General features: G+C 58.0%; 1 protein-coding gene across 1 annotated transcript in view; it reads right to left on the minus strand.

The window, feature by feature from the left end:
• PADI2 (peptidyl arginine deiminase 2) overlaps positions 1 to 11,500 on the minus strand; it is a 43,982-nt gene extending 32,482 nt beyond the window's left edge. Inside the window, 1 exon segment of the mRNA XM_079118174.1 lies at positions 11,308 to 11,500. Coding sequence (XP_078974300.1) covers positions 11,308 to 11,399 — 92 coding nt within the window. The 5' untranslated portion in view covers positions 11,400 to 11,500.
• Positions 11,501 to 17,403: the final 5,903 nt, after the last annotated feature.

Below are 17,403 nucleotides of genomic sequence, written 5' to 3' on the forward strand. Positions count from 1 at the left end.
TTACTTCTGGCGCTTTAGGAGTCTTGTAAGGAAGTCTGATTCTAAGCTGATGTCATTTTTTTATCTTGAGACAGGGTCTCACAAAGTTGCTCAGGACCTCGCTAAGTTGCTGAGGCTGGCCTTGAACTTGCATCCTCCTTCCTGGGCCTCCCAGTTGATGGGCTCACAGGCGTGTACCACCACAGCCAGCAGGACCTGAATTCTTAAGGAAGACTCCCAGCTGTGCTGTGCTTGGGAGCACATGGTAGGTGATGAGATCCAGACAGAGGGAGGAATTTGCTCCAAGGACAGACTTGGGCCTAGGACTCTGTCTCCCTGTCTGTCACTGAGTTCTCATAGGGAGGGAGCCCAGAATCCGGGTTCTAAATGGGCAGGATGGGGAGGCCCAGTTGACAGATCCCTTGATCTGGAATTCTCCTCCTGCTGATAGTCATTCCTTGAGTTTGGGGGTGGCTTTTGGAATTCTTGAAAAGGCATCAAGACTTCAGGCAGAACCAACTTGTTTGGTCTGGCTGTGTGGACCGACGTCCCCCCACCCAACAGGAAGGCCACACCAGGGCAAGGTCACAAGGTGGCCGGTGAGCAAGGCAGAGGGCCCTCTGCATGTCACAGCCGGCCGGCGCCCTGACTTCACACTCCTGCTCTCCGCTCCGGGGGGGTCATGGCCGCCCGAGCTGATAAGACTCTGGCTTAGGGGAGGTAACGGGGAGGACAGGCGCCCGGCCGGCGGTTTTGCTAAGCCCCGCGCTTGCTCTGAAGATTCCGAAAGGCTCAGGGGGCTCTGGGTGGGATTCGCCTGGGGCTTGAGACCGAGATGTAAGCAGGAGGGCGCGGTGCGTCTGCCCTTTGGGGACCGGTGCTCGGGTTCTGGGGTCGCAACCCTGGCTGGGCATCAGAACATGGGGAGCATGGTCTGATCTTCGGGCATTTTCCCCTCTTGACACTGCGGACGTGCCGATCCCGTCCCTGGAGAGTCTGGCTGGCATCCCTGGGTGAGGTGGAGGCAGCTGGCAGGGGCCGGACTGGAAAGAGGCTCAGGCAGGGGCCTCTCGGAGCCCAGCGCAGCCACCCCGAGGCCTCGGCCCACGCCAGACGTTCGGATCTGGAGATCGGGATGCGCCTGAGGGTGTGTGTTCCCGCCTGCTTCCAGGGTCCACTGGTGCTGCTGGTCCAGGGATGGCGCGGGAAGCGCGGATCTGGACACTCAGCCCTGCTGCCCAGTGGTTAGAGCCCTGGGGTCACGGCCATGAGCATGAGCCCGTGGAGGCGGCCAGGCAGCGTCCCTCTGACCCAGGCCACGGTTCGGGGCTGCCGTGGCCCACAAGGCCCGGGCTCGGTCCACAGCAAGCAGAAACCAAACGACCCACCGAACAAACCCCCTGGAAGGACGGAACCAGGCCACCGTCCGCAGGGGCGCCTGGCAGAGACCACTGGGCGTGGGCACTGAGGAGACGGTGGGCGAGGCTGGGCAGTTCCCAGTGTTGGCAGAGGAGCTCGAGGGCACTCCGTTCTGTCTCGTCTCTGCTTCCTCTAGAGTCCCCGCCTAGCAGGGGCTGGACTGACCGGTGGCCGCCCTCCATCTGCACCATCGTCAGGAGAGGCAGAGTCCGAGCAAGGGCCCTGGACCTCTGCGGAAGATCTGTGTTTGAGTCAGATCTGCCGCGGACTTGCTGAGGGTCCGGAGTGTGTCCCCTCCCCTTCTGAGGGCCTACAGCCAGCCCCTAAGACACGGGTGACCGCCTGGCCTCCTGCCCGTCCTCTGCAGGGCAGGTGACACCTTTCCCTCACGGTGTTGCCACGTGGTGCCCCTCCACGGTACCTGCCCTCCTCTGGGCCACCTCCCTGCGGCAGGGTCCAGCCTCCTCCAGCCTCATCCTTCGAAGCCCAGCACAGCTGGGCATGTCACTGGTACGCAGCCGAGAGGGCAGGACTGAGAAGGCTAAGGGCGAGCCTTTGGGGGGCGTGGACGCCGACGAGGCGGTAGAGGAATGGACGAGGGCCTGAAGGACCACTGGTGTGTTTATTGAAGTCTCTTTCTATGGCACCTGATAAAGCCCCGCCATTACGGGCTGCTACGAGACCTCCATTTAAAATAAAGCTATTACGAAAAGGGTGAGCAGTTTAAAGAAAATAATGAGCTAACGGTGTCACAGATGGAAGATGGTTTTGGCAAAAAGGCGTGGGTCTGGGACACCTCCCTCCACTGCAGATCCCAGCTTTGCACATCAGCTTGCTGGGTGGCCTAGCGCAAGTGGCTTTCCCTCTCTATGTCACTGAGTGTTAAATGGGAGGATGCAACCAGAGCCAGAGGGGCAAAGGGGTGTGGCGGGAGGGCTTGTGCTGAATTCCCGCCCACCTTTACCCAGAGCCACTGTTATTTCATCTGCATACAGTTCTACTCAGACGGAGGAGGGGATGGTCTCTCGGGAGCCTGCCTTAGCTACTTTAATGATGCTTCCTGCCGCTTTCATCCCTCTGGGCCAGTGAGAAACTGGAGGAGGCCCCAGAGGGTCCAGAGGGTTAACACCCAGCCCACATCAGAGCCCCAGAGCCCCACACCCTCCCTGGACTCAGCACCAGCCATGCTGGGAGCTGAGCAAACAGCTATTCTTGGAGCGGCCCTGGCAGAAGGGACAAAGGCACCTTTGTCCCCCGTGGATCCTGTTGGCCGCTTCCCTCTCCAGGAAGATCCTCTTAGAATCCCCTGCAGAAACTCGAGAGCCAGGGAGCGGGGGCTTCGGGCAGCTGGAGGGTCCCCCGAGGCTGCAGGGAAAGGGGAGGGCTGGGAGTGGTTATAACGACGTCTCTTTTGCTCATCGCAACGAGACCTAAGAGCGAGGGTGGAAGGACAGGCTGCCAGGGCCTGGAACCCGGCCTGCCCGAGTCCCAGCACCCGGGACGGCTGTGCTTAGCACGTGCTTTGGGAGAAAATGAATGAAGGAACCTGCCCTTCTTGGCTGGCCAGGGGGCTGTTTAAACAGTGTCCACTGGCTTGGACTTGGGGGCTGCGGGGCCCACCCACACCCTGCAGCCTGGTGCTCATCAGGTGGCACCCAGGCCCCCCGCCCCCGCCTCAATTGGACTCTCATTCTGTGACCTGCCCATTCCCGTCCTCAGTCCGTCTCATCAAGCATTTTTGCAAGTGCTGTTCCTTCTACCCCACATGCCCTCCCCTGACCTCTGTGCCTGGCAAATGTCCATCTCTCCTTGGAGACCCAGCTTGATCCATTGTGCCCATGTGTATTTCCCCCAGGGGCAGCTGGCTCCTATTCTAATCTGGTCTCAGCGCCTGGCTGGACCAGGCACACGGTGCGTCTGTATGTCTGCTGTAGGAAGGGCTGGGCGGGAGGGCGTGCTCACACACCACTGGTCCACTAAACGTGTATTTATTGAACACTTACTATGTGCCAGGCACAGATCTAGGCACCGGGGGTAGACGTGTTGGAAAAGATAACGTGTTCTCTGAATGTGTGGCACTGATATTCCAGGGAATGAGAGAGTTTAGATCATGCAATCATTGAGGTGCCATGAGCCCCGGTCTGGGGCTCAAGGAGGGGTCCCTGAGGAAGTGGCATTTGAGCTAGGGTCTCAACTTCATAGTCTAAAGAACTCGAATGTGCATGAACTTCACCTGCGGGGCCTGTTTAAAGTCGGGTTGCTGGGCCCACCTCCTGCTTTCCTGATTCATCGGGTCTGACAAATGGCCGGAAAACCAGGCACTAAGCTGCCTGGTGACTCCCAGGCAAGGAGGGCGGCTTGGGCGATGGCCCAAGGCAGACATCAGCCTGGCGTGTTGGAGAAACTGCAAGGTGAGCAGGGATGGATCTGGGAGCAAGGTGGGGGCACATGGAGGGAGAATCCAGACGGTGCGGAGAGATTGGGGAATTGGGGGGCTGGAGGGGCAGGCATCACAAAAAGTGGGCCTGGGGATTCAAACTGGGGCACAGAGGCAAAGGCCTCTGGAGTCCAGGGGAGTCCCTGGGAGGCCCGACCATCTGAGCACCGCAGAAGCTCACCAGGGGCAGGCGACTGCGGTGGGCACCAGCTGAGTGGTGAGGTTGGTTTGAGACCAGAGGGTGGCCATGGACGTGGAGGGAAATGGCCTGGTGGTTGGTGCCTAACGAAAGGACACCTGCCCAGCCCCTCAAGCGCTGCGGCCTCTGGGGAGCCACCCAGCCCCTCTGGTCTTGGCTCAGTCGGGGGCAGGTCCCTGGCTCGGCCTCGAGGTGCTGGGAGGCTCCCTCGGTCCCAGGCTTGACGGCATGGCGCGCTGGCTCCTGGCTGGCACCTGGCACCCTCGGCTTGTCCATCTGGCCTGGGCCTCGTTAACACCAGCCGGGGCTCCTCCCCACAGTGACCCCAGCTCCTGGCAGCCTGGGTGTGACATCCTGTCCTCGGGTCTTTGGAGGAGTTGGAAGGGGGAGTCCTGGGTGCCAGCCTGGCATGCAACCTGGGGCGAGCACCCTCGAGGACAGAAAGAGGGAGGGAGGCAAGGTCCCCACTCAGGTCTCACACCCAAGACTCTGCACGGTGATGGCGGGCTGCCCTGGGCAGGGATCAGCAGAGGCCAGCATGGCGTCTGCCTCAGTCAGTCTCCTCCTCCACCTGGGACCTCAGCAGCCCTTCGTACTAGGCACTGGTGCCTCCTTGGTGATGAAATGATCTCATCTATGGTCACTCTCTTCCTCACAGACCTTCAGTGACTCCCTACTCCCTACAGATCAAAGTTCAACACTTGAGCAATGACTTTGAAGCCCTGGTTCAGGTCATTGATGCTCTAGTCTTATACGCTGGGTCAGTGACTGATGCCCTTCGCTCCCCTGGAGCACTCTGGCCCCGCCATCTTTCCATACCCAGCTGAGCTGTCACCTTGTCCAGGACGCCTTCCCTGAGTCCATCAGCCAGGATTCACCCCTCCCCGTTTTGCTGGTGCTTCAGGCGACACCAACAAGTGTTCAGCATCTTCCCCACGGGTGTTAGGAACACTTTGAGAGCAGGAAGCACATCTTATCGTGATTTGTTTTAATATTATACTGAGCCCAATACTAATACTTAATAACTGCTCACTGAGTACCTGGCGCCGTACCAGGCCCTGGACTCAGCCTTGGTAGGGCCCACCCTTTGGCTAATTCCATGAGGCCTGTACCCAGGCCATCCCATTTTACAGATGAGCATGTGGAAGTCCGTGGGGACAAGCCCTTCTCCAAACCAATCCCAGGGACGTGGTGGCAGAGTGTGCAGTGCACTGCAGCCCCCTGAAATCCAGGCCTGGCTGCTCCCCCTGCAAAGAACCCACAGGTTAGAGGCCCCAGGCAGAAGGCGGCTGCGGGTAGTGCCTGGCTCAGCAGAGGACGAGGAAAGGCCTTAGGGACCTCTGGAGCCCCTGCTTATTAAGTAGGTGGGAGTCAGAGCCCCAGAGCAGTGACCCCAAGGCCATCTCCCTGTCTCAGGCTCTTAGGTGAACGACTGAGAAGCACATTCAGGCCTCAAAGGCCTTGGGCACAGGTCTGGCATGGCTGGGTGGAGAGGGTGGCCTCCCAAATCTGTTCTCCCCATAAATTTAATTTAGGTGTGGCTGGCTAGCTGGGGGGTGGCCCCTGCCACCACCATCCCATCCCAACTCAGGGCCTTCTGGTCAGCAAAGAGAGGTGCAGGAGACTGTAGCTTGCAGACAGGATGACAGGTTCTCCCACCCCGGGCACTGGCTGAAACTGGAGCCCTGGCTCCTGGCAGGGCCTCTGGTTTAGGGTTGAGGGCTCTGGGTGTTGTTCTGATTTATGGGGCCACCTGACCTGGCCTGAATTCCTCCCTCCGTCATTCTCTCAGGAGAAAATGCTGCTCCAGCCAAGCTCGGCCACATGCCCTTGACCTTCCACAGGCCCACACCATGGTGTCCGGCCCTGGAGACAGGGGCGGGGAGCTCAGCCCCACAATTGGCTCCACGTAACCCAGGGGCCGCACCAGTCAGTCATCCACTCAACCCAGAGCGTTTACGGCTCAGGAGAGGAGAGTGGGCAAGGAGGAGGCGTCCCAGGAAAGCAGAGCGGCCCGGGCCCGGGCCAGGGCCCTGCCTCGCCCACGGCCAGCTGGTCGTCTTGGACAGGCACTGCTTACTGTCCCCAGATACAAAAGCAGGGGCATTAATCATTCCCATCTCATGAAGGTGGAAGTTTAAATGCATGTGAATTAAGATTTTTTTCTTATTTTTTGCACTACTGGTGGTTGAACCCGGGCCTCGCACATGGCGGGCAAGATGTGGCCGGGCAGCACTGACCCTAAGTGCTGGGATGTTAAAACACACGGAGATGAGTGTGCAGTGTGAAGCTATGAGGTGCCTAGTAGGTGTTCAATAAACACGGGTTAGTCATGTTAAGGAAATAATAAGATTTACAAAGAGGGCAGAAGACAGTGAGGTAAAGAGCACCCAGGATGCAGGGTGAGGCATGATGACATGGGGGTATCACTGGATGCCGATGGAGGAGTCGCTTGAGCTTAGCCTGGAAGTTCAGGCATGAGTGTCCAGGAAGTAGGAACAGCAGGTGCAAGGGCCCTGAGGTGGGAATGAGCTTGGTGTATCTGAGGCCTAACAGCATCCACAAAGCCAGTGTGGCCAGAATGGAGGATGTGCCTGGAATATGGGGGAGGGGGGTCAGTGAGGCCGGGCAGCCCATGGCACCCCGAGCTGCTGTTGCTGCAAGCCGGATCCTCTGTCTTTGACCTAAAGGTCCTTTTTTTTTCTTTTTGGAGCTGGGGATGAACCCAGGGCCTGGTGCTAGACAAGGCTCTGCACTGGGCCACATCCCCAGTCCTTTGTTTTTATTTTGAGACAGGATTTTGCTAAGTGGCCCAGGCTTCCATCCTCCTGCCCCAGCCTCCTGAGTCACTGGGATCACAGGCGTGGGCCACCACGCTCAGCCTCATGATCTGTCTACAAGCAAGCCCCCTGCACTCACGCTAACCAAGACAGGGGAGGCTGGGGAGGGAGTCAGTTCCACGGCTGAGGCAGGATGCACATCTCTGTCCGTCCATCTGTCCCTCTTGCCCAGCCTTGTCTGGGAGCTCCTGCCCTGGCCCCTCCTCCTGTCTCCCCAGACAGTGATGGACACATAGCCCTACCAATGGCTGGGCGGCCTCTGCCTTGGGGAAAATGGGGAAGGGGAGGGGACCCATCCCGCCTGCCACCTCACAGGCTCCTCCTGAGGCAGGCTGTGCTGCAGAGACAGGGGACAATCGTCAATGGCTTATCTTTGTCCCGAAGCTCCTGCTGGCCTTCAGGTATGGATCCTGGTATGTCTCCAGTAGAGAGAGAGAAACCTGCTTTATCAGCAATCCCTATCAAAAACCAAGGAAGGGACAGGAAAAGTCATCTCCAAGACCTGGTCTGTGGGTCAGTGGGAGGACTACAGAGCATGGCCACCCTGCTACGGTCCTCCAAGGCCGCCTTCCTGACTCCTGGCGTCCATGTCTCCAGTGCTCACAGACGTGGCTGGGAACACCACACTCTGTGCCCCGCTCGACTTCAAGTCCCAATCAGATGGAACCCCAGCCAGTCCCACTGAAGTGCTGGCTGCCAGGTACAGGGACCATGGCGGGGAGGCTGGGCAAGGTGTATTTGTCCTCCAACTACAATGAGTACATTGGCAACAGCAGAAGGAAACAGCGAGTATCTTTACCGGCCCCAAGGTACATTCTCTAGAAAAGAAGTCTTACTTTTTTGTGTGTGTGTGCCTCTACTGGTAACTTGCTTGAGATTAGCAGTCAGAATGTGCCTGGGGCTAGGCATGGTGCCTATAATCCCAGACACAGGAGGCTGAGGCAGGAGGATTGCAAGTTTGAGGCCAGCCTCAGCAACTTAATGAGACCCTGTCTCAAAATAAAAATAAAAGTGTTGGAGATGTAGCTCAGTTGTAGAGAACCCCTGGGTTCAATTCCCAGTACTAAACAATCAATCAAAGTGGCTGGGTCAAGGTAAGTATTCCTGCAGGGAGAAGAGAGGTGGCCCAGAGCATGCCTTCCCGTGGTGGCCTGTATGGGCAAAGTGGCCATGACCATGTTTACTGCCTCTACTGGGAAAAAGTCCTTCCTTGTGTTCTCTCGTTGACACTCGACTGGCTCAATGGAAGCTCAGAAAGCTAATGCAATTTGCTCAAGGTCATGCCACCCATGGACAGGAACCTAGTCCTGCCTCTTTCCACTGCCCTGCCAGCTTCTGGGTCTCCAAGGGCAGCCTCCGCTCTGCACCACCTGCACCGGGGGAGGGAGGGCTAACGCTGACTGGTTGGACCGTTCCACCGGGACCACAGGGCCCTTGAGGAAAGGGAGGGAAGAGGCTGCTTCTACGAGGCCCAAAAGGGAGTCCAGAGCCCATGGGAAAGGGCTGTGGAGGCCTGGTCTGGAAGCTGCTCCTGGGGTCCACCAGGCCTTGCTCCTTGGGGTCTACCTGGAGGCCCTGGGACATCCCTGGGGGGTCTTGGGCCAGCACCCATGTCTGGCTGGGGAGGACTTGGTGGGAAGTGGAGGGCCCGGTGTGGGTGGGCAAAGTCCTTGGGTCGGGGGGCTTGTGGCCAGGGTGAGGTGGAAGGGACACAGGCTGACAGGGTCATCCATTCCGCTAGCTGGTAACAGCGTCACACAGGATGGCCTGCAGGATCAGAGCATGCATTGAGTCAGACAGACATGGACCTGAGTCCTACGTGTCACCGGGCAAGTGACTTCTCTCTGAGCCTCACTTTCCTCACCTACAAAATGGGACATCAAAGAAGCACCTCCGAGACCCACCGTGGGTTCCTAAGCACAGAAGCCCAGTCGCTGCAGCTGTGAGACACCAGAGCTGTGTAGCAGTCCAGCCCAGGCTGGGCAGGGGGCTCCCTTCACAAGACCTGTGACTTGCAGTTGGTGGTCATTCTGCCCCTGGCCAGGGGGCTGCTGGCATTGGCTGGAGACACCTTTGGGTATCACCGTTAGGAGACTGCTATTGGCATCTGGCAAGTCGAGGCCAGGGATGTCACTAAATATCCTACACCGTGCAGGACAGTCCCCTGGACAGAATCATTCAGCCCCAGAGGCATCAGGGCTGCTCCAGAGTGGTGCTGTCCAGGGCCACCAGCATACGTGGCTGCCCAGCGCTTGCCACACGACAGGTCCACACTGACAAGTGCGGTCAGCTAACATCCACGCTGCACTTCAAAACCAGCACAAGAAACACGTAAACTATCTCACCAGTGACCTTTATATCGACACATCGAAATGACAATATTTGGTTATATTGGATTAAATAAAATACATTATGAGAAATTGCACCTGCTTATTTGAACTTTAAAAAAATGTAGACTCCTAGCACATTTATAGCGACAACTGGCCCGCGTTCCATTTCTTTTGGATGGTGCTGGTCTAGAGGACACAGCCTCTCTTGGTGGCGGGGGAAACCCCAGCGCAGCCGGGGGTGTGGGTCTTTGTGGGTGTGGTTGGTGTCTTGAGGAAGGACAGAGTATTTGTTCCACCTCTGTCCCCTGCCAGAGTTGGCACCTGCTCCATTCCTGGCCTCCACCAGGCCGGGTCTCTCTGCCAGGACAGGGCGAGGGCAGGGGGCCCTGCTTTGCTCCCCAGCCCCCACTGGAAGCACCATGCCCGCCTTCCAGGCAGCACCCAAGTGCCCCAGCAAACAAACAGGCGAGTATGGTGACAGCTGAGGCTTAGGGACCTGAGTGCCCTGGCTCCCAGCCCACTCCCTGGCGGTGCCTGGGGCTGAGCTGGGGGTGGAGAAGGCCCCGGCCCCTGCTGCCTGGACCACACTCCACTCTGTGCTATGACCCTCAGAGAGCCCAGGCCACCTCTGAGATTTACACAAGGGACAACGGAGGCCCAGGCCCAGGCAGGGCAGAAGGAGGCCAGGGGAGGAGGAGTGGAGAGGAGCCGTGGGGCTCGATGGCATTGGTATGGCCAGTGCGTGCTGAGGAGATGGCAGGAGACTGGCCGAGCAGGTGGGCAGGGCTCCTAGGGCCATAGGAACTGAAGAATGGGCCAGGGAGGAGTGTGTGTGGGGAGACACACAGCTGGGGTGTTTTTTTTTTTTTTTTTGTACCAAGGATTGAAAACAGGGGTGCTTAACTGAGCCACATCCCTGGCTTTTTTATTTTATTTAGAGACAGGGTCTTGCTAAGTTGCTTAGGGCCTTGCTAAGTTGCTGAGGCTGGCTTCAAACTTGTGATTTTCCTGCCTCAGCCTCTGGAGCCCCTGGGATTATAGGCATGTGCCACTGCCCCTGGAGAGGTGGCTTTTGCCTTGGAGAAGCGGGGTGCTTCAGGTATCTGAATGATTTGGAAGCAATATGACAACAGGGAGTAGGGGACCCAGCCAGCTCATCAGCACAGGGTCCACCTCCAGGTCCCGCGTGCCGACCCTGCCTGCCACAGTGAATATTTCAGATTCTTGGAATAGAGGGTTGCAGATGAAACCTCAGCGTGATCCTGCAAGGGGCTTGCCCCACATTGCCAAGTCCCCATCCTGCACACTAGGGGACGGGAAGCATCACCCTTCACCATTTTCTTGGAACTGTGGGTAGTGGTGGGGTTCTATCACACATCCTGCTGTCTCAGAAATCCTTCACCAAGTTTGTGGACGGAGAGATGGGGAGGAAACAGGATCCCGAATCTGGGGTGCTTTCTGCAGACCCCACCTCTGCACCCTGCGTCCCAGGCATTCAGCAGGTGGACTGTGGTCTCTCCCTGAACCCAAGGTGAAATCAGGGAAGGCACTTGGGGACATGGAGATCGTGGCCAGTACTTGGACACAGGCAACCAGGCGCAGCCCCCACAGGGTGAAATCGGAGCCGGAACAACCCCCAGGGCCATATTCCTCGCCAAGAGAGCTCCCCTCTGGTCCTTCCCAGCCCCAGCAAACACCAGGGAGGTTCTGCTGAGTTGCGGGTGGGAAGCAGGGGAGAGGCTGGGCTGGGGTGGGCTGTGCGTCAGGAGAGGCTGAGCGGAAGTGAAAGGGGAGTGGGTGGTGGCGAAGCTCAGGGTGCTGAGGTCGCGGGGAGAGGGGCTGGGGAGGGCCAGGCAGTGGGGAGACCGGCATGACGGGGAGGAGCAGAGGCAGGTGCAGGGTGCCTGGGAGGGCCTCGCTCAGGACTGCAGCGTGGTGGACGCCAGGTTCGGTGGTGGGCAGGTTTCTGGGTGAGGTTCTTAGGGTGCCTGGGGGCTCCATGTTGAGGGGCAACTGGGGTGGGAGTCGGCCTGCCGCCTCCCGGAGTCCGGGAGGGTCTCCGCGACGCTCGGAGGGGTCCGGCGGGCGCAGGACCCGGCTCACCTGTAGACGTCGGTCCAGAGCTGCGTGCCCAGCACGTACACCGCCTCCACGCGGCTCCCGTACTGCAGCCGCACCGTCCGCTCGCGCAGCATCTTCCCGCCCGCGGCGTCCAGCCTCGTGCCGGCGCGCGTGGTACCGTCGCAGGTGAGCACCTGTCGCAGGTGAGCCCGCCGCAGCCGCCTGCGTCCGCCGCGGGCCAGCCAGCCACCTTATTCTGCGGCCGGTGGGCGGGGCGTGGGCGGGGCGGCCTGCCGGGCGCCTCTCGCAGTGGACCGAGCGCCCGTTGGTCAAGCGTGGCCCCGCCCTCCCCGGCTCGCCCCGCCCCGCCCCGGCCCAAGTCGCCAATTTCTTTCTTTCCAAGTTTGGTTTGGGCATTCTTTCATCTTCAAGCCCGGTCTTCCCTCCAGCACCCCGCCCCGCACCCCAGCGGGGCAGAAAATGCACGCGTGGAGCTGCCAAGGGACGGGGGCAGGAGCTGGAGCGGGCACTGGGCGCGTGCCCTAACCTGGCCTGGTAGCCGGGCCGTCTCCGAGGACGGGGTGTCTGAGCCCTCTGAAGGAGTCGTGTGCAAACTCCAGGGAGGGAGAGGGAGCCGCGTGCAGCCGACAGCACCTCCCCCGCCCCGCCAGATCGACGTTGCTATAGGGAGCTGGGTGGGCGTGGAGACCCGGCAGCTGACGGGACCGGAATGCCAAGCCGGGGCATCGGTGGGCGAGAGCTTGGAACAGCTTCCTCCGCGAGGAGTGCAATGGGTCATTCGGTCACTCAGCTGCCCCTGGCTGCGCCCGGCAGCCCTGGCGAGGAGGCCGAGCTGCGGAGGGGGGATGAAGACCCTGACTGGGGGAGCGTGAGAGGGCCGGAGAAGAGGGGATTGATCTGACCAGTGTTTATGGACTGAGATTTGGATGGCACCTGGTGACTGAGAGGATGTGCCAGTTGAGAGACAGGGAGGGGGCAAGGATTAGGGCTCCGGCTCTGTCCTGAGTGAAGGGATGTTATTGTAGAGGTCAGTCTGTGTCCTTGGCCGCCGAGGTGCAGGGTGACATCCAGTGGGGGACTGAAACCGCCCTACCCCATCCCAGGCACTTTCCCTCTGACCCAAGCCTGGGGCTGTTCAAATAGGTCCGCAGTGTGTGAGGAGGGGTCTTTCCTGGGGCCAGGGCAGGGACTGGATGGGGCGGGAGAGAGGGTGTGGGGGTGTGGAGGGGGTGTGTGTTTGGGAGGGAGCTGGGCTGATGGGCGCGGAGTCCCAGGAAGGGGTGTGCCTGGACGGAGGGTGAGGCTCAGAAGGCCCCCAGGGGAGCTATGCCCAGTCCTTTGATTCCAACCTTCCCCCCAAGGAGGCCCACATCAGCAGCGGTGAAGAATCCAACTGCCCCGTAGCCCGGATTTGGGAGGAATGTGGGTGGGAAGGGAGGCCTTAAGTCCTGGCCAGGGGTCCTTCACCCCCTAAGGCATAGCAGCAGCCCTAGGGAGATGCCGGGGACTTCTGATTGGCCCCTTGTGGCCCTGAGTACATCCTCCAATTAGGAGGCAGGTTGTGCGTGGCACCTGCCTAGCCGGAAAAAAGCTGACTTCCAGGCCCTGCCAAGGTGACCTCGGGTCTGGGCGCCCCTCTGCAGGGAGTCTCCTTTGAGCCCTTCCTGTGTGTGGCAGATACCAAACACCTCTGTCATCGAGCCCACCGGGAAACTGAGGCCCAGGCTTGGAGGAGGACATTGCAGGTCCCCACTGAGTGAGGCCCAGACAGGTCAGAACAGAACAGGGGCGATCACATCAGCAAGAGGCCGTGATGACCAGCAGGGCAGAAATGACAGTGGGTGCTTGTTGCGTCCTTTCTGGGGGCCGTGCTGTTCCCGGCACGCCTTAGGATAGCACATCAGACCCCCTGGCAATCCGGCACTTTGCTGGAAGAAAGATGCAAAGAAGGTGAAGAATTCCGCTGAGTCGCTCAGCTCCTGAGAGTGGCCGAGCAGGATGGGAACTTGTGGCCAGGGGCTGGCGTAAGGCGGGAGAGGGCAGAGGTTCTCTTCCCAGCCTGACTCTTGTGCAGACTCTGGCCGTTGGCTCTTCCATTCAGAGCCCCATTTGCCCATCTGTGAAATAATTCTCAGCATGATGGGGGGTGGTATTAAATGAGATGCTAATACACAGAGAACATGGTCAGAGTCCAGCACGAGGCGAGTGCTCAGGAAGTGAGCCCCCTCCCCTTAAACAATCCAGCCTCCTCTGGCCACCCACGTGCAGGTCTCCTGCCCTGGCTCTGGCTTACTACGTTGGCTCAAGTGCCTGGTTGATGGGTCAGGAGTTTCCTGGTGCCCAAAGGTTTAAAATAGCTGAAGTGGTCACAGCTGTCACTGGATTCAGGGCCGGAGGTCTCAGGCATCACGGCTGCTCCCACTTCTCCCTGGGGGTCCGGAAGAGCCTCCAGGCATCTCATGGTGCCTTTTGGGTAGTGCCAGTACAGGGGACTTAGCTCAGGCCAGTTCCTGCCCCGGACAGACCCCTACCTGCCCCAACGCATGCCCTGGCTGGGCGGGGAGGGGGGCTTTCCTGCACCATTTCCTGCTATGATCCCTTCCGGGGGGTCTCTCTGTGCCAGGCCTGCGAGAGCCTGGTTGGTGGTGACTGCAAACACACAGCTCACCAAGGTCATTGTATGCGCAAGAGTTTAAAGAGAAAGAAATACACCAGCAATACCTTGCCATTGCAGAAAAATTAAATAATCACGATCACTCAGGACTTCTCTCCAGAGGAGATCACTGTGCATTTGTGAGTCTGATCTTTCTTGCCTGAGGATGGTGTGATACCGCTAGTGACCACGCTTTCTGAGCCCTCGGGCTGTGCCCGGGGCTGTTCTGACACTTTCCCATATCTTAGTCGTTTATTCCTAAAGGACCAAATAATAGGCGGGCACTATTCTTACCCCCAATTTGCACAGAGGAGCCTGGTAGAGAGGAGCCAGGCCTTTGGACTTCGAAGCCCTGGGGTCAGGTCTGGCTCTGCCCCTCACTAGCTAGAGACTTCTCTGGACCTCTGTTTCTTCCTCTGCAAAGAAGACACTGGCATTACGCAGCCTCCATGATTATAGAAAATAATAGGATGCTCTGTTCCCCACTCAGCACATCAGGGTCTGGCACAGACCCAGGTCTCAATAGCTGGGAGTTATTTTCGGTGCATATAGACAATTATTTCCAACTTTTGTAAAAGGGGCTTTGACTGTCTACGTTGTTTTATAAATGGCTTCAACGTCTCTGCAACGTGAGAGGTGGCCTCTCGGTGGCTGGGGTATACAGAGCCTTGGGAGTTGTGTGAAAGGCTTTGGGCTTTATCTTAAGGTCGAGAAGCCACAGGAGGACTCTGGAATGTGGCATGGTGTGGGTTTTAGAAAAGTCACTCTGGTTGCTGTGAAGAGCCAACGGCAACAGGAATTCTGGAAATGGCCAGGCTGCGGGCACCTCCCCTGCCCTGAGTACACTACGGGACGGCAGGGCTGGCCTCATCAGCACCCCGTGCTGGGCCGTTTCCATGCTCCCTCACAGACCCCTTTCCCCCAGCAAAGCCATCCCTTGGTCCCACTCCCTCGTGGCCCGCTGGTGAAGGAGGAGACTCTGGAGGGGGGCATTCATCCCACTTGGCCCCCACTTCTGCCCTGCAGGACGGTTCACCTAGAGGGAGGAGAGGGCGGGTGTGATACTGTTCTCATACCCTGGTGTGCCTGTGTGCTCCACAGGGTCATCCTCTACCCAGGGCTCTGTCTGTCTATCCATTTTTCTCTCCGGAGTGTGAGAGAGAGGGTTTTATTTTAGTCAATTGACTCAGAAGGTTGTAGGATTGGCAAGTCTGAAATTTGTACAGCAGGTGGGCAGCTGGCTAGAAATCGGGGTAGAGGATGTTAGTCCGGAGTCTGAAATCCAAAGGCTGGAAACCCAGGCAGGGCTACTGTGGTGGATTCTTGAGGCCGAATTCCTTCTTTGGGAGACCTCGGAACTTGCTCTTCAGACCTTCAGCCAATTAGACGAGACCCACCACCTTTTGGAGGGTAATCTGCTTGACTCAAAGTCTATTAATTACATGTTAATCACATCTAAAAAATTCATAGCAACATTTAGATGAGTGTTTAGCCAGATGACTGGGCACCGTAGCAAAATTTACCCATAAAATGAACCACTGCTGGGCCGAACGGTAGCCTAAGGCCTGGGTTACCACTGCAGAGTTTTTTATCCTTTCAGGCACCAGGCCGAGCACTCTGCATCCATAGGCAGTCACACGATGGGTTGTCAGCATGGCCACAATGTCACCAGGCAATGGGGACGTTTCAGCTCCGTCCAGATCGTCCAGAACCATCCTGGTACGTGCAGTCCAGGCCAGGCAGCCTATCCCTTGGTTATTCCACTGAATCCTTGCCACCACCAGAGCTAAGCATTTTTTATGATCTCATTTTGTAGTTTACAGGGTAAAATGACTTGCAGCCCCGAGTTCTACCTCTGTTCGGTGAAGCCAGCTGGAGTGGTGGACCCTGGATAAGGGGGACTCGGCGACAGCCCTGTGATGCCTGGGCTGCCTGGGCCCGTGGAGTCCAACACGGAACCCTGCGCCCGGTGTGCCGGGCACTGGAATGTGTCAGTCTGCCCCGAGAGGTACCGTAGGTGTAGAGTTAGTAGGAAAAAAGGTCATTTTATTCATTGTTATTTATTTTGTGCCATGCTGAGGATGGAGGCCAGCGTTCCACCCCTGAGTCACACCCGGCCCTAATGTAATCAAACAAATATGACTACACGTTGAAATGGTAATGTCTCGGATATGGGCCAAATAAAAATACATTTTCAAGTTAATTTCACTTATATCTTTGAATTTTTAAAAGAAATCTAAAATTCTATGGGAGGTGGGCGTTTCTGGCTTGCATTATATTTCTTCTGGAAGCGCTGGTCAGGCCCCTTAAGCTTTAGGCAGGACCGTGGCCACTTTGCTGGTGTCCAGCTCTCCCGGCTGAGCCCCGACTCCCCCCTGAAAGTGGAATCCTCAGGTCCTGGAGGGACCGGTGGCCAGAAAAGGCACAACGGAACGCGTGGAGAGGGAGCGGTGGTGGCCACCAGGTGGCGCCAGACCCCCATCTTAGAAACAAGAAAGTCCCGATTTTTTCACCAGACTGGATCCTAGCCGGACTGACTGGAAAATCAAGATGCTGCCTGTCACTGTCCAGCCCCTCTCACTGGATACCTTCGTTTAGCTTTGGGAACTCTCTTTCCCCCGAGTAGTCGGGGTCGGGATTCGGGGACTCTATTCACGTGGAGCTGGTGGCAAGTTCCTGAGAGTGGGAACTCCTGCTTGGATAGAGGGGCAGGTGAGATTTTGAGAACATGCCCAGAGAGGAGCAGTGACCTGCCCAAGGTCACACAGCCCTTTGGTAGCAGGGCTGGTCCATTGTGCTTCATCTGTGAGGCTTGTCCTGGTACCTTAGTGCCTTTGTCCTGTGAGCTTATTGGTTTGTTTTAATAAGTGGCTAATAAACCGCCCTAAGCACCAGACAGGCACTGGGCTGGCCAGGAGGAGGGACCTAGGACAACAGCATGCATGGAAGAACCACCTCTCAGGTACTTACATCCCACCTAGGAGGCAGGTGCTGTGATTACTTCTGCCAGACACATGAGGTGGTTAAAATCTCCATCTCTGGACTCACCCGGCTGGATTTACATCCCAGCCCTGCCACTTGCTGGCTTGGACAATCCATCTTACTTCAGTCTTAGTTTTTTCTTCTGCAAAATGGGACCTAACCTTCTAGGTCACTGTGAAGTTTAAACAAGGTAACGACATAAAGGGCCAGGCACATGAAAAGTGCTTGATGCACTTGCCTGTGGCTTTGAAGGTCATCACCCAAGGCCTCTGGAGACTGGAATTGGGCACAAGCCGTTCGGTTGTGAAGCAACCTGGGACCAGCACCGGAGCTCGGAGCTCGGAGCCCGGACGGAGGAAGCTGGGGAGCCAATAAACGGGGCGATTCTGGCAATTTGCTGCTGCGGGCGCTGGAGCCTGGTCCCTCTGGGGCTCTGGGAGACTGGAACCTGACCCTCAGAATTATCCCAGCCGTGGCCAGGA

This window comes from Sciurus vulgaris, assembly GCF_902686455.1.
Source record: "Sciurus vulgaris genome assembly, chromosome: 1".
Lineage (NCBI taxonomy): Eukaryota > Metazoa > Chordata > Mammalia > Rodentia > Sciuridae > Sciurus > Sciurus vulgaris.